The 24,177-nt window shown below is 42.0% G+C and overlaps 1 protein-coding gene and 1 long non-coding RNA gene across 6 annotated transcripts in view; one reads left to right on the top strand and one right to left on the bottom strand.

The window, feature by feature from the left end:
• Positions 1-1,375: 1,375 nt before the first annotated feature.
• Positions 1,376-24,177, bottom strand: part of shank3b (SH3 and multiple ankyrin repeat domains 3b) — a 50,817-nt gene continuing 28,015 nt past the window's right edge. For 4 of the 5 annotated variants that reach the window (XM_044185397.1, XM_044185399.1, XM_044185400.1 and 1 more), the window contains 12 exons: positions 22,456-22,538; positions 20,953-21,077; positions 20,734-20,866; positions 20,117-20,197; positions 20,011-20,028; positions 19,149-19,279; positions 16,876-16,969; positions 15,438-16,013; positions 14,314-14,589; positions 12,394-13,696; positions 12,275-12,301; positions 1,376-10,902 (listed from right to left, as the gene is read on the bottom strand). In XM_044185397.1, the coding sequence (XP_044041332.1) occupies positions 10,317-10,902; positions 12,275-12,301; positions 12,394-13,696; positions 14,314-14,589; positions 15,438-16,013; positions 16,876-16,969; positions 19,149-19,279; positions 20,011-20,028; positions 20,117-20,197; positions 20,734-20,866; positions 20,953-21,077; positions 22,456-22,538 (3,433 nt within the window). In that variant the 3' untranslated portion in view covers positions 1,376-10,316. The remainder of the gene's footprint in view (positions 10,903-12,274; positions 12,302-12,393; positions 13,697-14,313; positions 14,590-15,437; positions 16,014-16,875; positions 16,970-19,148; positions 19,280-20,010; positions 20,029-20,116; positions 20,198-20,733; positions 20,867-20,952; positions 21,078-22,455; positions 22,539-24,177) is intronic. The other variant, XM_044185401.1, reaches the window with a different exon arrangement.
• LOC122870962 lies at positions 1,846-24,013 on the top strand. Its single transcript, XR_006376746.1, has 4 exons — positions 1,846-1,958; positions 20,130-20,254; positions 20,750-20,895; positions 23,295-24,013. It is a non-coding gene; the product is annotated as an uncharacterized LOC122870962 (long non-coding RNA).

Genomic DNA, 24,177 nt, shown 5'->3' with positions numbered 1-24,177 from the left:
GGCTTGAATCTCATTTTGTGGTGAGAACTTTATTTAAAGGGGCAGTTCACCCCAAAATCAAAAACACATATTTTCCTCTTACCTGTAGAGCTGTTTATCCACCTGGATTTTAGCATCCAGCAGCTTCATGTAGGAACTATCGGTAGAAAGAAAATAGTTCCTACATGAAGCTGCTCACAACGAACCTGTGGACTATCTTGAGTAACCGGGTCCTGATTTCTGGAAAGAGACGTCGCTGTTGAGCGCCATACAGTCCCATTATATTAAAAAAATGCAGACATCTCTACGGCCGATATCTCCAAAACTCTGCAGCTCGCACCAAAACACTCCAGATGGATAAACGGCTCTACAGGTGAGAGGAAACGCGTGTGTTTTTGATTTTGGGGTGAACTGTCCCTTTAAGTCCTAAAAGCCATTTCTTGGTTGAGAATAAGCTGGAGGTCGTATGGCAGAGAAAAGATATAGATGTAGAAATCCATCTCAGCGTATCTGACATCCTTTACTGTCTACACATTGACAGGTTACAACATTAAGTAATAATACCAATAATACACTGTATTATTAATATAACACTCTGAAAGGAGTGTTAATGCATTATTAACACTTGAAGCACATTTTGCTGAGTATTTTTAGACTGGTGTTTCTACTTTTACTTAAGTAAAGGATCGGAATACTTTTTATTTTACTATAGCGACAACTATAGGCGAACCTCTAACCCTCTGAGAGCAAAATTATAGCGACTATAAGTTTGATGTTTTTAGTGTTTGTAGATACGAGAGAGACCTAGGTGTGCACATTTTACTATTGTTTCCTATCGGGGGATGTATTATGTTGTTCTGATGATTGTTGGAGCATGTGATGCATGACAAAGTGTTATCTTACTTAATAATATGCCTGCATGCTTCGACTCATAACCACAACTTATTTTAAAACGTTGGTTTCTGTACAGATTAAACAAATTAGATATAACATGTTAATCAGTGAGGATTTTGTAACCTTCAGACAGATACAGGCTAGCTGTTTCCAGTCTTTATGCTAAGCTAACCGGCTGCTGGCTGTAGCTTCATATTTAGCGTACAGACATGAGAGTGGCATCAATCTGAACAAAATTTCCAACTACTGTATCGCTTTAAACCTGGCGATCTGACTTTAATAATCTCTTTTATATCAAAATATCAAACTGTTACTTTTAAACGATTTATCTTGAGTTCATATCATCATATGTCCAAGTTCTACAGCGATTCAGGACGAGGTGAAACTCGTCATTCATTAACTGGACTTTAAACTTTAGCGTCCAAACTAGGTCCGAGGTCATAAACCTGTTGACTAACCTGACAGCTCTTAATGTGAAAGAACCACACATGAAGGCAGAGTGTTAACTTTGTAATAAAGGACAGTTTATTATAAAGATTACAATCTGTTGCGTTGCAGAGCTCATCAGTTGTCATTGTGTGCTCTTTAGTTTTTAGAAAAGGGAAGAAAAAAAAACTACAAGTACACACACGCCACTCACTCCAGAAGAAACTACAAACATACTGTAAAAAGAGGAAGCTAGAAAGGAGGAGGAGGGTAACCATAAAACCATTATAACCAGGTGAATATCAGGAGGAAGAAGGTTTCACACGCAGGTTAGAAAGCCAGGATTCTCAGCCAATCAGCAAGAAGCTGAGGCGTTACCATGGTGAAGTCACGCTTTTGTTTTTCATGACACTATCAAGTATCCAGTGGCAGCCATTTTGTCTCTTTATTCCATCTTTTTATATGATTGTTCTGGTTCTTGCCTGTCGCCATGTTGGCCTTTTTTTAACACTCAGACTGAACGGCCATTTTGTCTCCATCTTTCAGACTATGATTGCTTTCTAATCCGCAGCGGTGGAAGAAGTATTCAAATCATCAACTTGCAATACCACAGCATAAAAATACCCCATTACAAGTAAAAGTCCTGCATTTGCTTAAAAGTAAGTATAAGTATTAGCAACGAATCGTACTTAATGTATCAAAAGTAAAAGTGATCATAATGCAGAGTGGTTATTGTCAGTGTTATACTGTTATATTATTGATGTATTAATATGTAAGCTGTACTTTAATGTTGTAGTTGGTGAAGGTGGAGCTAATTTTAACTACTTCATATACTTTTGGTAGTTTAATCTAACAATGGATCATATGTCTTGTATGTAAAATCTTAATTTGAAAAGTAACTAGTAACTAAATATAAATGTAGTGGAGTGAAAAGTACAGTATTTCTCTCTGAAATGTAGTGGAGTAGAAGTATAAAGTAGCATAACATGGACATATTCAAGTAAAGCACCCCAAAATTGTACTTAAGTACAATACTTGAGTAAATGTACTTTCCACCACTGCTAATTAGCCACATTTGTTTTCTTGAGGGAGAATAGCTAGTGATTTGTAAGAGTGTCATTTTCAGCAGTTGCGTTTGCTAGCATACATTTAGCTTAAATTAAGCCAAGAAGTTTGGTTGATATCGAGAACACATGTTGTTTAGGCAAAAGTGATTTGAAGCTGAAAAAAACAATACTGCACCATGTAGTGTCCCAATAGAGGAAAATAATAGTCAGAGGCAAAAATCCATATGATGCAAAATGGTAGAGGTACACTGTGGCTTCCACTTGTTAGCAAAACGGTGGTGGTTAGCATTAGTAATCACTAGCAGTTAGCTTAAATAGCATTGTAGTTTTTTTGTGAAACTAATACTGTATGTGCTTGATGCAAGTTTATAGATTTGACTGTTTTTTAAAGTAATCTTTAGCAAACAAACACTAAAACACTTATTGCCTTTTTTTTTTTTTTACGTTCTCTCGGCCTTTTAGCAGAAGTTTAGCTAGCTTCATCTTCTTGATCTAGCTAGTTTAAGCAGCTAACTAGCGTACATGCTATGTCTGATCCTGTAGTAACTTGAGAGCATGTCAGCAGTTGCTTCAGAACGCAAAATCACTTTGAAGAAATAAACTAGCAGTTAATGTAGAACCAGATGAGCGTATTTTTCTATATCAGGACACCTGACACAGCGTTACTGTGGTTATATGACGGCTGCTTACCAAACATAAGGGGATGTTGTGTTTGACAAATATAGATATATAGTGTATAGAGTTGTGAATTGGGAGAAGCTGCTGGTTCTGGAAATATTTTCCCCCACTCTGAATTCCCATTTCAAATTTTTCTTTTAATGATATCCTTAGTATTCTGCAACATAGAAACATATAAGTCTCCTGGAAAGTTTATGTTATGCCCATCACTTTTAATTATTTAAATTCTGAAATATCATGTTTTTCTGTTAGTTTTGGCAAATCAAAGCTACAGCAAACTGAAAAGGCTTCGTTGTTGTAGTAGGGGAAAAAAACACAATTAATTTAAGCTGCAGATTGCATTATAAGTTTTCTAAAAAACGCTTTAGCTTCTATCATTTGTACTTTTTGTCAAAGAATCAGATATTTTCCGGCACAGTTGTTCATCTTTTGCACTGACGATTCAACCAGGAGAGTTTACGTGACCATCCAGGACTAGAAATCCTCAAACTGTCAGTCACCTAACATTGTCTATAAGAAAAACGAACGGAAATTTTACTTCAGAACCAGGGACACCCCCCCGAAAAATCCTCCCTTTTCACAACGCTATTGAGTCTGCATAAAGTGCAAAGACCGGCCGCCATATAGACAGTCTAGTTATGGAAGCAGAGATGTGCAAATCCAGGGAGTGAATGTGTTTCTTGAAACAAATGTTTTGACATGTTTCAAATGTGACAGATGTGTGTTGCCCCTAATAATAAACTATTTAGTGAGGATTAAAACAGCAGTGGGAGTAAAACTGAAGGGATCTGGACAATAGGGTTGCAGTTTGTAGGAATGGGTAAAAATAAATCGGGATCCAGGCAAGATGGCAAAAATAACTCGTGAGTCACCCAAATCACTAGACCAAGCATGACAGATGAACGTGTGATTCATGGATCTGGAAGCAGGTCTCAGGACAGAACAAGAAACGTGTTTTCCGCTAAATAAACTTAGTTTGTGGTTATCTTGAAACTTCAGAAGGTCTTGAATCTGAACGACCCGTTAGCTGACACTGATTTGATATCGCTGACCTCACTTCATGTCACTGGTGAGATTTTAGCAGCAGGTTCGCTGGTTATGTTTCTGATTGGCTGAGAAATCCTACAACAAGTGAATGCCCTCACGTCTATATTAGTGTACAGAGGGATTCCCAGTGGGGACCTGAGGTCAGAGGTTATGAGGTCACATGACCTGTCCATCACTGATTTTCATTGTTACACTGCAGAGAAAGCGACAGCCCACGTCTCATTCTGTGGATGACTCTGTACAGTAGACTTTAGTCCATTATAATATATGCTATACATACAGTATCTGATAAATGTGATATTCACTCAGTGTAAACAGCTGCACAGGCACTTTCTCTTTACCTGTGACTAAAAAGATGTTTGTGGTGTCCGCTGGTTTTCATTAGTCCGGTGTGGAAGGCTACTTAATCTAACCTCCGAGTAGCTAAAGGCATCAGTATGCTTTAAGCGAAGTCGGATCATTGAACAGTGTCTGAAACCTCCTCCGTCTACACCTGGGAGGCGCTGCGTCTGACAACAACACCAACAATCTGGCCAACTTCAGTTAGCGTTTGGGCAGGTATGCGGAGGAGGGTCTGAACTTCTCTAAGTACGATTCTCGCATTTTTGGCGCCACCTTTTGAGTGTGGTCATTTGGAACATCTACAAACACTTTTGCCTTGACTAGAAGTGGACGACCAGCACTTCGTACGAACTAGTTTGTTCCATGAGCACGTTTAATCAGCTGTATCAATTATTTTAGGGTGTTAACTAACTTAAAGAGCAACTTAAGAACCCCTTTTAGCTTGAATACGCTCCCAGAGTACAGTGAGACGCCAGTTTGTCGCTCTCTACTTCCTTGATCTTCTCAGCCACGTTTTTCAGTCATCTGTCTCTGGTTTTAATCAATACACCATCTACACTGACGGCGTTACAACGCGTTTCACTCAGGCGTTAGGCCGACAGTAGCGCTGCGTGAAAAAAATGCTGGGGTCCAATGCAGAGGACTCCAAAAAAAAAACTCTGCGTCATGCAGCAAGTTCGGCCGAACAAAATCTTGTAAGCGCACATTCCTGGACGGTGTAATTCTGTTTCCTTGCTTCTGTCGCATTGAAAACTTTCTTGTCACATGGAATTATAGACCACCTTTTTAACGCAGTGCTGTTTTCAGTCTGAACGCCTGGTTACTGTGACCCAACTACTGCCGGCAGCACGCTCTCTTTTCAAATTACAAGTCCAAATGGGAGTTAGCTACGTAACTAGGGTTCTAAGACTTATGGATGACTGCACGAGACTGTATATAACACCTGCATTTCCACCATCGCAGGTGATCAGGTAGAATTAAATTTAAAATAAAACAGGGTTTGGTTCCGTAATCAGGTACCACCCACTCAACAAAAGCTGATTACAGCTCTTTGAGTTTGAGTTATTTGTAACTTTTAGTTACTTGCAAATATTGAAAGCTTAACCTAACTAGGTTCGATAAGGGATTAGAAAGGATTCAGATTCACACTGCTGGGATTTGATTTCTGTTGTTTTATGTCTTGGTGGGGGTGTTGCTCAGATCGGACTGTAATAACTACTCCTGCAATGAACACTAAAGACTAAATTGATAGTATGATTAAGTGACTGTAGATATAATTTATTAACTCAAACAAGTGGATTTAGTGTTAAATTTAAACTTAAACTCATGGATTTTGTTATAGTGGCTCAGAATCTCCTTCCAGCTCACTGTTGAAACTCAATTGTGAATCTTTTTGAGCCAAAGTAGCATTTAGTTTTAATGTGTAGCTGTTTACAAAGGCTGAATATCACATATGGCTAAAGACTTTATAGACTACGGTCTACCAAAATATTACTGTATACATTTTATTGTCTACTATACTTTATATATTACACTATAGCTACATTATTCTACCATAATATATATTATACAGACTATAAAGTCTACTGTAATGTGCTGTACATAGACACTACATTCTATACCTCTGTGCTCTGCCACGGGCAGGTAATACTTTTTCCCATAAAAGGGCACCACGAACTTGTACAACTTTGGCATTCATGATTGTGGCTCGGCTTTTATTCAGGTACTTAAGTCTGAGAAAAAGCTGGATAAACGCAGTAGATTTATTTGTTGTTGTGGAAACAGGCACTGGAATGTTGATTGTGCTTTAGAGGGAAATCAAGAGGAAAGACTAACGTGTCGGGTAGATTATGTAGTTGTGTCAAATTAGTATAAGTTTACTGTGTGAAACTATTAAGAAAAGAGGGAGTCGTAGCAGTAATGGTCTCCATTGAGAAAACACTCAAAGCGCCGTTAAGCGGCAACAGTTCATGATACATCATTAACTCGGCTTCCCAATTCCACTTTAAAGGAAACAAAATATAAGAAATACACCTTCCAGTGACTCCAGAGATGTCTTATGTACGTGTTGCATCTTGTTTATTGTACATGTTTAGAAAGGCAATGAAATAAACATGAGACATTGTGGTTTTAGCAGCAGTTAGCGTTGTCCTCATGATGTGTTTGAGCTATGTCCTAACTCTGTCAACAAAACTTGGCTGGATAAATTGGTGAGTAGCTTGCTAGCTAACAAGATACAACATGTAAATAAGACAGCTTTGCTGTTGGAAGGTGTTTCTTTCACTTTTGATGACGCTAGGCTAGCAGTTCCCCCCTCTGCTTCCAGTCTTTGTGCTAAGCTAGGATAAACACTGGAACTATCTCTGTACTGGACGCACAGATACAAGTCTTCTCATCCGTCTCTGGGTAAGATGGCGAAAGGAGGGACAGTTTCTTTAAGAGTTGTGCCCATTAATGATGTTAATGGTGCGGTCAGACCAGATTTTGCAAGGTGAAATTTACTTGCATACTGTGGCGGAAAGCTAGCTTGATAGTAGTGTAGTATGGGCAGGGCTTTAAGCAAAGTGCATCAGCTAGCATGGCTGCCAGGCTAGCAATAGCATTCCACAAACTAAATCGTACAGCTTATCAAATGCTTATTGTAGGGCTGGGCGATATGTCAAGTGAATAGGATTAATTATACGAAATGTCTACATCGTCAAAATCAAGTTCTTACAATGTAAAGACTAACCTAGTAAAGGTAACCTAGAAAAAAATCTGGCAACACTTAGATGCTAACTAGCCAGCGGTCTGCAGAAATCAGGCTGATGTTGAGAAACAAACAGCAGCAGATGAACGAGTGTGTAGACTTCTCTGCTCTATCTGCTGAAACTGATTATTAATCCGGATGTAATGCTTTACTTAATTGAAGCATGTGGGACTGACAGCCCATATCTGTATGGAATAACCGATATTTCCTAAATACGCATAACGATGACAGCCCTTCAGGTGCAGGTCTTTATAATTCTTGCTTAACTATCTTACGCATGAAGACCTAATTAATGTAATGTTTCAATCACGTTTTAATCTTTGTGCATTTTGAAGGTAAAACATTTTAATCGTGAGTGAAATAAAATCTTGGCCATATAGCCCAGCCCTACTTTGTTAATTGTTCTTGGACTTGCAGAAAAGTTTCTTCTCTGAAACTTGTAGCATTTCACTGTGCAGTAATATAAAAAGGATATGAACAATATTCTAAATTAGGTGTCAATTTTACCGGTTTTACCAGGCTTTGTAAGGCAGGAGCAAATCCGTCTTATATGCTGCTTCATTGAAATGAATGGGGAACAAATTTCAGTGTGACCGCACCTTAACTCCTAAACACAAATTTTGTGACTTCATATGAACACACGGTAAACCGTAATTGGGTAACCCCATTTATGGCCGGTTTTAAACTCTATTTATGGCCTCTGGGAAACTCCACGTATGGCAGCGAAGAAATCCCCAATATGGCAGGGAGGAAACTCCACATATGGCCTGTTCCTGGCGAGTTACCATTACTGCTAGATGGTTATGGCAGGTACAGCCACACTCGATTGATTAATTTAGTTTAAATCACACACTAGAGTTAAGGGGGGTTAAGCTAAGAGTTCCAGGTGTCAGTGTGAGGAAAGGTATAGGAGGGGAAGGAGAAAGGTATTTTCTGTACAGATGGCTTTAAACAGATAGCACCATGTACAGTAAGCCCTCGATAAGCAGGTTAGAAACCAGAGAGGTTTACAGTTGGAGCTCTGCTGCAGCTCTCCCTGAAACACACATCACATCAGCACAAAGTCACACTCATTGACAAATCATCATGAATTCCAAAACATCACCAAAACAACCTTGAAATTCAACTCATTGTCAAATCATAAGGAACTCAAAATCATTTTCCAAACTATTAAACTCTGTAAATCATCACCACCACATTATTATTATTATTATTATTATCATTATTATTACTTGTTATTCATAAATTCTAAATGATCGGTATTAAGATATGAACTCAAAATAAACACAAATTCTTTATGAGTGATATTTGGAGAAAAAAAAAAGCCAAGTCACAAGAACTTTCTGTAAAAGGACGAAGAAATATCCTCAGCTAATCTCCTGATGTTAAGGTAGAGACTCCCAGTAGCTCGCTAATCGTCCAGCTTTGCTAGCAAAAGTCCAGCTAAACTGGTCTGGGGAAGCAGAATGGCACGATTTTAAAAAGAACCCGTCTCATTATATTTGTAATCAGTTTGTCAGATCAGCTCTTTGATCAATGTTCCTTCACCTGTTGAGATTAGCAGTAGAGCTGTGTTCAGCTCTAATTAGCTTAGTATGCTAACATAATGCTGTAGAACACTGTGTGGATGTTGTAAGCTAGCTTTCGCAGCGTCTCTTAACGCAAAGTCAAACTCAGATAATCCTCTGTATTTTCTGGTGATCCAGATCAGAATATACAGAAAACAAACATAGAGAGAAAGTTATTTGTTTAACAGGCACGTAAGTCAGTATTTGAAAAAACTATTTCGCTAGCTAGCACAGAACGCGCAACTGTAGGTAAAATTTTAAGGTGCACACATTCCAGACACTTAGCAAGTCGATGAGTGATTGATAATTGTTAATAATTAAGTGTTGTCTCTTTTTGTTTTGTTTTTTTAGGTAAACATGCCAAAATTCACTGCTTGCAGCTTCTCAAATATGAAAATTAGCTTGTTTTCATAGTTTTTCTTCTATAATAGTGAAATTTATATATTTGGGTTTTGGACTGTTGATCAAAGTTAAGTTAAAGGTGGGGTATGTGATTTTGGAGAAATCCAATACCATGATATAGAGCGAATGACGACACAGCAAGTAATATAACTAACGTTAGCTAGGTTTTGCGTTAGCTTAGCTAGGTTGTGGGTCCTTGCAGTCGCTGCTGCGAAGCTAACAGCCAGAGGAGACCGTTTCCCAGAGCCAGCAAACTCTCCTGCTACTATAGCTAACATCACAACAACAGCTTATCTTGGCAAACTAGAAAGTAAGCTGAATGTCCGCGGGCATGTCATTTAACGTTACCTGACGCACAAATCATGGCTGGAATAGTGTTGTGTGGCTCGGTCCGAGCCTCTTTGTTTCCCATTTACAGAACCAGGGCTGCGTACAGACACCAGATTTTATTTCAGCGCGCACACTGAACGGACAGTGAATTTGACAAAAAGATGTGTATTGGATTAGAATCGCATACCCCACCTTTTTTATTTAAAGATAGAATTGGAGTAAATCGTTAATATTTTATTTTATTTTGATGTAACTGCCAGCAATGGTGGCTTTGCCACCAGTTTGACACTTGGGGACGCACACAATTGGGACGCTTATGTGAACATTTCTGTATTCTTGTAGATCAAAATGTACAAGAATTTGGCCATCATTTTCCCTGTACAACAGACCCTTCCCAGAAACCGGCAAATGTTAGTCTTTAAATTTCTACTTTGAAACATTGTTGGATCTAAGGCAGCCTGAGACAAAAAGGTAATCAGCCAACTAAGATAATGCAGTGGATTATTTTTTAAATAGAGAAATTTGGTTGAGTTTTTACGACATAAACACTAGGCACTAGATGTTAACAGTGCTCAAATTAAATCTTGGAGGTCTAACACCACACTAAAGCTAAATACTGGACCTTGGTGTTTCTGGGTTGATCAAAGAGCTGATAAGCCAAAATGTCACCGAGATCATTCAGAGAGAAGGGGCTCCACGTTGGTAAAAAGGTCTAAAGATTCAGTCACTGCTAAGATATCCTAGTCAAAGAGATGGCCTAGTGTCTGACCAGAGGTCAGGGGTAATGAGGTCACAGTTCAGGATGTCTAGAGGTTAGTTGTCAGAGGTGAGGGGTCAAGTGGAACCATCCAGCAGCTGTCTGAGTGCCCTCTCGATGTTGATTCGGTGTCCCAGTCTGGTGACGCCCAGCTCCACGTAGTCGTCTTTGGTGAGGGCGGGGAGATGGGAACCTTCGATCTCGTGCTCCTGGAAGCGCTGGCGGTGTTCGGCAAGGCCCACGCTCTCCAGCCAGTCACCCACGTCATATTTATTCCACAGGCTGAGGGGCCGCTGCCTCCATGGCCGAAGGGCCAACAGGGGCCCGCTGAGGACCGGGGAGGGGCAGGGAGAGGCATGGGGTGAAGGTGAGGGTGAACGGGACCTGGTTCGTGCGCTGGCACTTCGCATCACAAACCGAACCTCCTTTGGTTCTGAGGGGAGACTGAGACTGGAGGACTTCAGGATGGTTAGACCGCGACCGGAGCTCAGATCTGGCCTTTCAGAGCAAGAGGAGGCAAGCCCTATTGATCGATCAGATGGGGAGGGAGAGGGGGAGGGGCTCCGGCGGGTGACAGGGTAGCGGCTTCCTGGTCGGACTGTATAGCTGGCACCATATCCTCGCTGGGAGATAGTGTGGAGTTCACCAAGACTAGAGAACAACCTGCAACACAAACAGTATGTGAATGACATAAATATTACAGTATGTCTACATGGAGTTACTAATTGACCTTGCGCTAAGCCCCGCTCCCCTTAGTTACTGTTGCTACGCCTGTTAAGCTTTTTATTCTTGCAAGGCACATGCAGTTTACAATGATAACCATGGCAGACAACTCAAAATTCTCAGTAACTTTGGAAGCAACGGGTTTCTTGATTCCAAACAGAAGTAGACAAAAGCAGCTTCTCATTTCTGTTTTGCTGGCTGAAATTACTGTTGCTGGTAGATTTTATGAGCTATAGCTAGCTAGCTAATTAATGCCAATGTTAACTACATGGGTTGGTTGAAACGCGGCCTCCAACTGATTTGTTTCACAGAACCCTGTGAAAAATGTCTTAAATAATGCCTTTGATGGTTACAAGCATAATATCAATGGGACGGTGTAGTCCCTCATTCGTCCAGGAGTGTTCTATCGTAGAAAAGGTTTCAGTCGTAGTCATCTGGACACTGTTTTCAGAGTCAAGACGTTTCGGCTCCCATCCCATTCTCCACAATTGAGAATGACTTCCGGATGGGAGCCGAAACGTCTTGACTCTGAAAACAGTGTCCAGATGACTACGACTGAAACCTTTTCTACGACATAATATCAATGCTAAAAGACTGAGGCTAAAGCTAATATGTCCCAGGCAAAAAGTCATTATCCTCACCAGTTAATAATCCATGTAGCAGACATGGAAAAAAGGGGCAGCATTGTTTTTGTATAACAGCAAAGCTAGTTATACCTAGTGCGATACAACAGTATTATAAGAAAAAATGTCAGATCGTTCTGTTGTATCATTCTGATGTAACCCTGTGTGGATGCTTGGCTTACTATAGAACATACTCAGATGTTTGATTTGTGCTGGCTAATGATATGCTAACTCTTGGCCTCTTGGAAGTAACGCTAAGGTACTACTGTAAGTAGCAAGCTACTTAGTCGGATATGCTAATGTTTGCAGCTTACATTAGAGCAAATTCACACACTGTTTAACCTATTCCTTGAACTTTGGCTCTGGAAAGATTAACAAAAAAGACACCACTCCCCAAACTCTTTCTATATGAAGTTTTGCTATTACGACAGCACCATGCATACTTCATGTTGGGAAATACAAAGCTTGACAGGCCTTGTTACGGTTGCTAGGCTATGATTGGATAATCGCTTTTTTCGGTGAAGGTGTTTAGCAAATGGTCAATTCCAAGGTTTGCAAGACAGATGGGAGTAATTTCAGACATTTAGTAGTTAGTCATCTGCAAAGAAGGTGCATGTTAGTTAGCTGTTAGCGAATGAAAATCATCTGTTGGCGAGAACGAGAAATGTTTACCAGAGATAAAAACCTACGATTTACTCTCTCCACTGTCCACACATCTGGAACAACACAAACAGATTATGTTACCACACACACACATATAGTAGTACTATCAGGTCAGTAGTACTGCAGTATTTGCAGTTTGATGTACCTGGCACCTCCTACTGGTGACCTCCGGCCTGGATCGAGGGGACTCGGCTCCTCCCCCAGAGAGTGACTGTCTTTGTTGAGCAGCTGTAGCCGATTAGCAAGATCTAGTCCAGACCCCGCCCTGCCGCTCAGCTCCAGTGCTGACGCCGACCGGCTGGTCAGATCCACGGCTGACCCTGACCCCTGACCTCCCAGTGCTGCTGGACGGCCTCCCCCTTCCTCCGGGCTGAGGCCCCGCCGCTCCTCGCCACGGTCGTCCCCACCCCCCCACAGCTTGGACCTCCTCTGGAACAGATAGCGTGGCTGTCGGCCACTAGTGGGGGAGGAACAGAGTGGGGAGGAGGGGGAGGAGGAGGATGCAGCAGAAGGGAGGAGCTCACTGTCTGATGATTGCTTCAGCAGAGGGTCCCGGAGCGCAGAGCGGCCCCGACCGATTGGTGAACGAAGACGTGGCTTAAGAGCAATTGGGGAGGTGGTGGAGGGGGAGGATGGGGAAGGGTGAGCAGCAGGTGGGGAGGAGGGGGAGGCCGGAGCAGGAGGGGAGGCCAAGGTGATGGAAGGAGGGAGCGAGCTGGGGGAGGAGGAGCTGTCATGGAGCCGTTCATCACCTCCTTCTTCCTCATCTCCTCGTCTGCCCAGGGAGTCAGGACCACTCTCTCCTCCCCCTCCCTCCCCTACTCGCCGTGGCAACAAGGTGAGGGAAGATGGGGGAGGAGGGGCAGGAGGACAGGCGAAGGCAGGGGGTGGAGCTACCAGGCCGATTCTACGGAGCTCCTCCCTAGTCTCCTCATCACTGGATGACAACAATGCAGGTGGGAGTGTAACTGTGTAAGCCCCGCCCTCTTCCTCTGAGCTGCCCACTGTGAGGCTTCTGCGCCTGTCAATCAAAGCAGAGTGACCGTCACTGGCCAGTGATGGCGCGGGGGTGGGTCTCCAGCGCTCAGGGGAGGGGCCGGCAGGTGATGTCACTCCTCCCTCTGTTTCTGGACGCTCCACCTGTCCTTCAGGGAACAAAGGTGGGGTTATGCGTTTATGCCTCAGCTCGGGACTGGTCTGGGGAGTGGTGCGCTTGGTTCTCTGCTCGGGGCTTGTCTGAGGGGTGGTGCGTTTGGATCGTGGCTCGGGGCTGCTGTGCGGGGTGGTGAGAGGAGTGCGTTTGTGTCTGCCCTCGGGGCTGGCAGCTGGGGTGGGGATGGGTGTGGTGGAGGCAGATGCGTGTTTAAGTCGAGGTTCAGGGCTCGGCGTGCGGGCAGTGAGCGCTCGTTCTCGTGCAGCAAGAGCCAGGGCGAGTGGAGATGACGGGTCTGAGGAGAGAAGAGAAGATTGTATTGTTGGAGCTGCTCTCGAGTGGGTTATCTTTTACCTCTCCAACAGACAGTTTACTGTGGCTCGTGGTAATTTCACATCGTCTACTGCTCCTCTGAACTGTGCAGTACCTAAAGGCTCGGTCCTGGGTCCCCTTCTGTTTTGTGGAGTACTTTTGAGGGTAGGTCCAATTTTTATTTATATCTATGTGCTTCAACTTGGCCAAATCATATGTAATCAGAATCAGAAATACTTTATTGATCCCCGAGGGGAAACTGTTTGATCTTTGACTCTTTGAATCATAGCATTTCTTTTCACTGCTATGCCGATGACACGTAACTTTATGTATCTGTCAAATCAGGAACCATCAGCATTATTGGGTAATTAAAATAATCAGAATGATAAATTTGATACCCTGGTACAAATCATCATTAAAAACCTAGCGATTCCAATCTTACTTGATGTTAATAAAGCAGTACCGTCCTGTTTTCATCGATCTCTGATTTGGATGAAGTTAATGCTTTAGTGTTTCCCAGAATTGACTATTGTGACTCATACAGAATACAGCCAGACTCTTAACAAGAGAGATCAGATAAGATTGTGCTGTCAGACTGACCTAGAGGTTTCCCTGTCAGTGGGTGGAGGAAGGTGTGAGGTGTTGGTGAGGGCGACAGGACCGGGGCTGGAGGTGGAAGCTCGCCGAGGTCGTCCATTGAATGGCTCTGAGTCAGGAGGGGCGGCACCTGGTTTTCTGACCCGGCTCCCTCCACAGACAGGAAGAGAGACGACCTGCGGCCCTGAACCCGAGCACGCTCTGAAAGAACCTGCTGCTGGTACAGCTCCGCCCTACTGGGGCTGCTGGGTGGCTCTAATTTGGACGAATCATGGAGTCCTAGAAGAAGAAAAAACAAGGAGTCAGAGTGATTAGAGTGACGAGTAGTAGTGTACGGCATATTTCTATCTCCATCCCAAGCACACAATGGCACATTTTGAGCACACTTTTGCAAGCACATACTTTTTTTTTTTCTTTTTTTTTTTTTAAATAATTATCAAGGAAAGAATAATTTTATTTTAGCAAACAAATTTGCTTGTTTGCTATTCACTAGGGAAGCAAGTACACCACAGCCATGCGTAAGTAGTTTGTACAGTTTTGGTAACCTTGATGAAATTCCAGTCGTAAGTGAGTCTGTACTTTTTTAGCTCACTAAGCTAATTGTGTATAGCCCTGAGTTGAGTGTACTATGTATACAGCTCTCACTGTCTTACTAATTACTATTAATCACCTTCTGGCATCCTGGCTATTGCTAATAGCTTAACACAATGTGTGCTTTTAAAATGCAATGTAGCACACTGTCCAACAAAACCCTGTCTTAGGTTCTTCTGATGGCAGTTTTCAAGTTAGCCAATTAATGTTAGCTTACTTAGCTACTGCATATCTGGCAGCAGTTAGCTAGCTGTCAACCAATACAGGTAGTTATTTAACAGAATTTAATAAAGGTTCCCAAAACTGTAACAAACGTGAGAGCGCGCAGAGCAGAGATATTGAGAGCAAATAGGAAAATAAATGTATTGTCCCCAGAATAGATTTGTTTGCTCAAATGACATTATTCTTTGCGTGATTATAATTTCTCTTCAAAATATAATTAATGGGCTCAAAACTTTCCATCATGCTCTCAGGAAACTAGACACAAATAAAACTCCATAGAAATCAGAAAGACAACAGGTCTGAACAATCCTAACCCTGCTCCTCTACAGGAAGTTGTTTCAACAAAGGTGACTTCCTCCTCTGCGGCTTGGAGGGCGGAGCCTGCTGTCCCACGTTAGCATAAGGGTTTTCTATTGGTCGTCCCCGGCGGCGTGACAGCGGTGAGTGACCGAGGGCGGGGCTGGTGCTGTGGAGAGACAGCGTGGAGGTGTGTGTGGCGGTGTGAAGCGAATGTGTGGCAGTGTGCGTGGCGGCGGCGGCGTGTGTGTCAGGTTGCAGCTGCGGCGGCGTGTCCTGCAGGATAATCATCGACCTCGCCTTCCTCTGCCGCTCGGCGTGGGCGTGGCTCCTCGTTGGCGAATCGGAGAGCTCCTGGAGCCTCGGCTCTGCCCCTGGCTTGAAGCTGGAGCGGGTTAGCCCCTCCCCTCTGGCCGGGGGAGGAGGAGGGAGGAAGGAGGGAGGAGGGCCAGAGTCGAGGAGGAAGAGCGGTGAGGGAGGAGGGGGTGGAGCTGTCTGTGGAGGAGGAGGGATGAAGCTGTCTGTCAGTGAGGAGCTCCGTGGAAACCGACTTTCATTGATCAGAGCCGAGATCCTGTCGTCCTCAGGTGTGCCTGCCGTGGTAACCATGGAGACGTTAAACTAAAGGTACCCAACAAATACCTCAAACTTTACCATTATATAAATAAAACTGACTTAGCATAAATAATATATATGTATGTACAATACAGTTTGTGTGTGTGTCTAACAAATTTGGCATGAAACTAAATTTAAATTCAAACTGACCTGTGATGCACGTCCCTAAATGTAACACTGCTTTATTAAAACTTTATAATTTAACTAAAAGACGGGCAAAAATGTAACCAAATAAAATAAATGATACAAGAATTATCCCTGAGTTAACCGGGCTGCTAAATGTTATGATCACCATGGTAAAATCAATGTCGTTATCTTTCACTGATGTCAAGATACAAATGTAGTAATCACACATTAAAATGACTTAAAAGTATCTGTAATCAGTGGGGGAAGTACATTTACTCAAGTACTGAACTTAAGTATAATTTTGAGGTACTTTTACTTTACTTGAGTATTAACATTTTATGCTACTAAATGCTTCTACTGCATTTATCTGATAACATTAGTTACTTTGCAGATTTTGATACAAAATATAAATCAACTTGTAAATTCTGAAGTATTATTATAGATTAAGCTACCCAGCTGTATTTGAAGTAATTAAAATGAGCTCCACATTTACCAGCTGCAACATTAAAGTGACAAACACGTTAATGCATCAATACTTCAATCCAACAATGTATTATTTTAAAATGGGCCATTCTGCATAATGAGTACTTGTGACACAGTATTTCTACATGGCGGTATTGCTTCTTCTACTTACGTAAAATATCTGAGTACTTCTTCCACCGCTGTCTACAATAATATTTCTGTACAATATCACGTATCAGTATCGTGTCTCACCAAAGCTCTTGGTTCTGGACATTCCTCGGGGTAACGCCATGGTGCTCTTCTCTGGAGGTGTGGGGGGCACCAGACCCTGACGCTCAAACAACGACTGCACACAAACACACACACACATTTAGTCCACAATCTACAAAAAGCCTGAATCTAACTTATTACTGATTGTGAATTATTTTTCTGCTTATCTACACTGAAGATTAATGATCCCCTTCATAACGTCTGCGCTCTGTTAGCTGTTTGACCCAATAAGGAACTTGCTGACACCGATTATTCTTCTGGTGGGATTATATTATATTGACACAAGGGGTTAACAGCAGTCCTATTGTAGATGCTTAGTGTTGGTTTGACTTATAGTTCAGGCACCAGCTATCGTATACGATCAAGCCGCGTCCTGTTTTCACACTCTTTACTTTGATACGAGCGAACCCAAATACTGGAGTTACATCCAGGTAACTTCTATTTTGCCTTATCGCGTGACTGAATACAACACCGAGGCCATGCGATTGCCATGTTTACGTTAATTCATTCGCTGTGATCGTGGTGAGCAGAAAGTTTGCAGTGGAAATGGTTTTTGTTAGATCTGCGTTCCTGAAAAGTCTTTTTTTTTTTTTCAACCTGCTTAACAATGTCTTCCCCCTCAACACAAGCCGACCAATCACAGTTCTTGTTGTCTCTATGTGGCGTCTCTGTAGCCCCCGACAGTAGTTCCCAACCTTTCTGGCTGGTGACCCCTTAAAAACAAAGAAACCCCTCGTCACCAGCTGCGACTAGTTCAACCAGGGATCAACACCAGCTTTTAAAAGCGGTTGCCAGGCTGGCATCGGCTTTTGCCGAAACTGAAAACATGGTTTCCATTTTTAGTCAACTTGTATCTTGAGTAATTAAGATACTGTGCAGTTATACGTCAGCTTAATAATGAAAATGTGACATAAAATGTCATGTTTAAAAGCTTTAATACAGTAACTGAACAAAATTTTTTGTAGTTTAACTGATACTTTACAGAATTTGAATCTTAAGTGTTAACGTGTGCAGCTGTCATGTTCTTCACAGATCCCTCAAAAATGAATCCAATTTGTTTGTGACGTTGACGGGTTAGTTGAACTTTTCACCCCACAGTCAAACAACTTCTTTGCTTCGCCATTGCCTCTAAAACAGATACACGTGCGGCATTGTCTTGTTCCCACTGTAACAGCAAAATGTGTTTATTTTGGGGCGTACGTTTTGCTGTCCCTATTTTTTAATATGTTAAAAAGTGGTGGCAACTGTTACTGTCGAGCCCTGTCAAACAAAATATTTTTTTGAGGCCCAAAGAGGTAAAATTAGGCAGTAATTCACCAGGAAAAATGGCAAAACTAGACGAATGTCTGAGGAAATATCGTAGAAAAAGTTTCAGTCGTAGTCATCTGGACACTGTTTTCAGAATCAAGACGTTTCGGCTCCCATCCGGAAGTCATTCTCAGTTGTGAAAAAAATGGGACGGGAACTCAGAAATGTAAGCTACTCTGTGTTGCTTAAGCCCCGCCCTCAGGAAGGAGTCTACCTGAGTATCTGCTGTTTACCTGCCTAGTTTCACCTGAAACTGACCTAATTGTTTCCACGATGGCCCAGTAATCAGTAATCAGGCCTATTGTTTTCTGGCTGCACCTCCCTCATCACTGTTAAGTACCTGATTAGCATGTGATTGGCTTGACCACGGTGTTAATACACTCTGATAGACTTTGGGCAGATTGAATCTCAGACCACCATTTCTGTTCAAAGAGGGGTTTTCTTTTTTCACAAAAATGGCTTCTTTGACTCCTCTTTCAAACCAACTCTTCTCTCTACTTCGAATCTTCACCTCGCTTCTGTCAAATGTGCGGTTTGTAGCTTTTAGATGCAAATGCACGGCGCTCTGCAATCCTGAGTTAGTCATCTGTGCTGATAAAGTCTTTTGTGAAGTGGCTGTTTGGTCTCGCCTATGTACCGTTCTTTGCAGTTTTCCTCACTGCATTGAATTGAGTAGACTACATTGCTCTGTTTTTGTGTGGGTAACTTGTCCTTAGGGTGAACGAGTTTCTGTCTTAAAGTGTTGCCTGGTTTAAAGAAAACCCCTTGTGGGGTCCCGACCCCTAGGTAGGGAACCACTGGGAGAACCATATGTGTAGGGTTGAATGTAGAAACCCCCTAACAAAGAAGTATCCCTGTTAAGATCTTCAGAAGTCATGTCTCTATTGTCTTATGATGGGTTAGGACCATGTTTATGACTACATGAATTAATGTTCACGAATACTTACATTAATCTCGGCCTGTGTGATGCGTCGGCTGGTCGGTCTCTGTTTGACCGTCGCTGCTCTGAAGTCGTCTGATGGGCGGGCCCTCAGAACTACTTCCTGTTGACCCACGGCCAACATCTCATCCAGTTTCTCTGGAGGGAGGAGACATAATACAAACAAGATAAACAAAAATAACTAAACACAGCCTCATGACACCAATTGTAAAAAAGTGTGACACCGTGGCAAATCATGACATCACTAAAATCAAAACTTACAGCAGCACCACGACATCAGTTAGCAGGGCCGTAGCAATACTGAGGTGTTAAACTAGCTGCTGATGGAAAGTAACCAGGTGCTAAATCTGGTACAAAGAGATCTTTAATATTTCTAATGTTGTTTTTTTTGTCCGTGTCAGAATATGAGTCCAAATTCCTCCAGAAGAACGCAACCCACCAAACTCCATTCAGAAAAAGCCACATTTCACATTAATTAAGTGTTCAAATATATTTTCTGTAAATCTTATCTCCCTGCATGATGGTCTGAATGTTTCAAAGTCAAATCCTGTGGAGAACACTAAAACCCTTTTTATTTAAATTTATGAAGTTTTTTGCCTAAAAACAGTCAGATTTTAGGATAATTAGTCCAACGACTCTCAGAATCAGCCTAAACAAAACCCAGCATGTGACATGTCTGTGTAATACGAGACTGTAAACTCAAAAAACAAACCCCCAAATTCACAGAAATATTAAAGATGTGTTCAGTGTCCTCTGCTACGGCCCTGGCTGTTACATCACTGCAACACCATGACGTCACTCCAGCAAAAAATAAAACACATTAAAACAAAAGCCACAACACCAACAACCATCAGATCGATGTGACTCACCAATGCGTCTCCTCCTGGCTGCAGACAGAGCAAAGGTCAAAAACACACACTCCTACAGTTTGACTTAACTCTGCTGTGTGTGTGTGTTTGTGTGTGTTTGTTTTACCTATCTCCTCCAGGTCAGCGGTCATGGACTTGGATCGGAGTGTCAGCGAGGTGCTGGGGGCTCGTTTTGGAGGGGGCGGAGCTACAAGACAAGAACCAATCAGATCACAGTTGGAGAGTGAACAGAGACACAAACACTGTACTTTATGTGTAGTTGGATCCTTTAGCGACACCCACTGCAGTAAAATAACTTCTTTTTTGTAATTGTGTGGCAGAGCAGAGCCAAATGTCCTCTGATAATGTTCTTTTTCTAGACTTGACTCAGGTTCAGTTTGTCATTTTGGTATTATTTATCAATTAATCTATAAAATACCAATCACAACTTCCCAGAGTCCAAGGTGATGTCTCTAAAAGTCCAAAACTCAAAGATTAAAATTATCGAAAACTGCAAAGAATCACAATTTTTGTGAATAAAATATCAGAATAGTTGTTTTCAGTCAATCGAAAAATCAGCTAATTGTTCAGCTCTAATTATTATTGTATTTTTATATGGAAATTATTAATATATGAAATTGGGAAATTTAAGTAAATCCTGTCTGTGTTAACGGGTGAAAGTTGGCATCAAATAAAAGAAATGATACAAGAGTTATTCCTAATAAATAAAACCGGCTGCTGCACCTTTCTTCCTGACCAGGTTGGATTCTGATTTTCTGGAAACAGATACGACCTTCATCAGCAGTCGACTTCCCCCCTGTCGGATCAGAGAGACGACCTGCCGGTGACCCACCTTCACCACGTCGGCACCGTTCACCTGGACGACAGACAGACAGACAGGTGAAGGTATGTCACAGAGCTGATCTGTAGCAGAGATGCCACACATCAGAGGACGGTTGCTACCTCTATGAGGAAGTCTCCGGTCCGTAGCCCCGCCCTCCAGGCCACGCCCCCCTGGTCCACCGACTCCAGGTACTGCAGGGCGGGGAACGCCGGGGTGGGGGCAAACTCCTCGATGGGCGTCTCAGCTTGCAAAAGAGGCGGAAAACATGTTTATAGAACAAACTGAACATGTTTTTCTTTGCTGTTCATTGCAACCTGATTTCATAATTGGCGAGGAATTAACTTTAAAGGCCACCCACACAGGTGACCGGACCTCATGTCAGGACTGTGTGGGCCTGTACAGAATATTTATTTTTACTACCCCTACCCTAACCCACCAAAATACTAAAATGCATGTAAACACACTTTAAACTCCCGTGGTTAAATTCAATCATCAGAACACACAGTGACATTTCCAGAAATCTACTAGGGCAGCGTTTGCTCCATAGTGCTGTTCGAGGACGGTGGACAGAAATACAATTCGCCCACGACAAAAGAAAGTACGTTCCCCTCAAAACCTGCTCATACTTTTTTCCCTAGCAGCACAACTGTGTCATTAGCTGGCTGCTAATGGCTGCTTGTACCGTTAGAGGTCCAGTGTGCAAACTACTGAACACCGCTCGCCTCACCCTCCCCTTCCAAGCGTGTAGGAGAATCTACGGTGGCCGTAGTCCTCCTCCAGTCCAGAAGGAGGTGGTAACTCACAAAAACACCAGAAGAAGAATATCAGTTTAACTATCCATGACCTAACACATGGATGAATCACGCTTATAAACTACGAGCAAGACAAAAGTTTAATCGTCGTCACTGCTCCCTCACAGATCAGATAAACGCCACAGCAGCTCGGTGCTTCTTCCGTACGATCGCACGTGTAGAAATGGCTGTAGCTGCTTTCTTCCTGACAGCTAACTTCTGCGGAAGCGACTATTTCCACAGGTCGTTTACTCGCATAGTTACAGTTGGGAGGAGTACAGATTACGTCTCGGAGAGACAGACGCATTTACTAAACCTTTCGTCTCGAGTGCTTTTCGATGTTAGATGACCATCTGATCCGCCCAAGAAGCGACTCAAGAGGAGACTTTTTAGAAATCTCGATAAACAATCTTTTGTTCAATTCGGGTTTGGGGTGTTTTTGTATTTGCTACAGCTGAGATTAACACACCTGGCTGGCTTCTTCTCCATTGCAACGGCAGCTGAGGCTCATGGGAATCGTAGTATTTAGAGCCATCCACCAAACTCTCAAAAACTAAAATGTCAGAACATTAACCCACAGGACTGTTGGGAAACACTGAGATCAATACTAGCAGAACCAGTGGATTCTCCCAGTTCATAACTCTATTGATTCCCAATTTAATTCCTACAAAAATTCCCCTTCAGAGAGATAGCGTGTTGTAAAGGCATTGAAAGATTACGAAACAATACAGCGAGGAGTTTTAAAGCTCACTGCTCTTCCTCTGTTTTAAATATCTTTTTTCTTTCCCAACACCTCCAAACACCCACCACTCCTCCATCCATCCAGTCTACCTTTAGCTCCTCTGAGGACGAAGCCGAATCCCTCGCTCTCTCTCTTCTGCAGCACGGCCGTCTTCTCCTCAATCACATAGTCACTAACGCACAGAAACATACATTTATCACAACATTTTCAAGGTTTCTTTTGTAGTTTTAATAAATTGTAGAGTAAACGCAAAGCGTGAAGTATTCAGATCCTTTACTTCAGTAAAAGTACTGACACCACACTGTGAAAATACTCCATTACAAGTAAAAGTATATAAGTGTAATCAGCAACATGGAGTTAAAGTGTGACAGTAAAAGTCGTCAGTGTTTATTATATCTGATGTTTCTGGATTCATATTCCTGCTGCATTCATGTGTGTGTTGCATTTTACTGCTGCAGATGTTTCAGGTTGAGCTCATTTTAACTGCTTTATATGTTGGGTAGTTTAACCTGCAGCAATGCATCATGGTCTATAAGATCATCACGTGTTTGTTGCGCCTCTGTCCTGTGAGAACCACGTATCTCTAAAAAGTCTCCCTGAGCTCAGAGAAACAGCCTGTTTTCAGCTCTGTGACGATGCGTTTTCCAGCTGATCCGAGGGGGGGTTAAAGAGTTTATTCAGCTTCAGGAGGAGGAGAGTTTCCTCAGCACACGAAGGAAACTCTTCATCCTTCAGCTCATCACAAACACCTGGAGATACGAGGTTTTCACTGGACAGGAAGTAACTAGTGACTAAAGCCGTCAGATAAATGTAGGGAAGTAAAAAGTCCAATATTTCCTCTGAGATGTGGCGGAGTAGAAGTAGAAAGTTGCATGAAATGGACAAGTACCTTGAATTTGTACTTAAGAGTGGTACTTGCACTCCGCAGGTTTTGATTCTGCGACCAGAGGGGATTAGTGAAACGTACTTCCGGAAGAGGTTAAATTGATGGCATTCCTATAAAGTTGCACGTCTGCGTATGTGTTTATACAGATTCCTTGTAGCGTTTCAGCTGTTTTTCAGTGTTAATCTTTGCTTCACTTATGAGATTTCCTGTCATGTATCCATGTTGTTCATAAATGTCTGTCCTCTTCCTCACTTATATTCTCAGTGTTTCTACATAGTGCAAATCCACTGTTGTTATTTCTGTCCTCTCTGTACGTAAAAGTATTCCTGGAAGACGGATCCCTCCTCTGCTACGCTTCCTTCTTTTTTATAAACAGTCAAAGGATGTTTTGGAGGAGTTTTTCCCAAACGGAGGGTCTAAGAATAGAGGACAGATTGTAAACACTGTCAGATCTGTGATATTGGGTTATATAAATAAAACTGACCTGTCTTGTAAAGTACTTTGTTTATACAGTATGTTTTGTGCCAGATAAATAAAAGTTAATTATTATTATTCAGAGTCGTTCTAGCTGGTTACTTTAAGTGATTGTTGCGTAAACATAAATTATGTAATTTTAATTAATTTCTCTGTACATGATGCAGTTAAATACTAACACAATATTTATGAGATGTGACGATTGATAATTCTGCTTCTTTAAAATGATTTGTTTATAATAAACTGCATATGATTTATTCAATAAAGATTTATCCATTAAAATGAAACATTTATCTAGTGTTTTACCTGTATTTGGTGTGAATGAATAACACTGTCGTCTTGGCAACATCAAGAGAAAATAATTATGACGCCACATTTTGTGTAATTGTGATATTTTGTACGCATCTTTATGTACCTTAATGTTTGTATTTTGATATTTAAGGCCATAAAT

This window comes from Siniperca chuatsi, linkage group LG23 (assembly GCF_020085105.1).
Source record: "Siniperca chuatsi isolate FFG_IHB_CAS linkage group LG23, ASM2008510v1, whole genome shotgun sequence".
Lineage (NCBI taxonomy): Eukaryota > Metazoa > Chordata > Actinopteri > Centrarchiformes > Sinipercidae > Siniperca > Siniperca chuatsi.
Note: the sequence above shows the minus strand (reverse complement) of the source record. Positions and strands in the feature narration are given on the sequence as shown.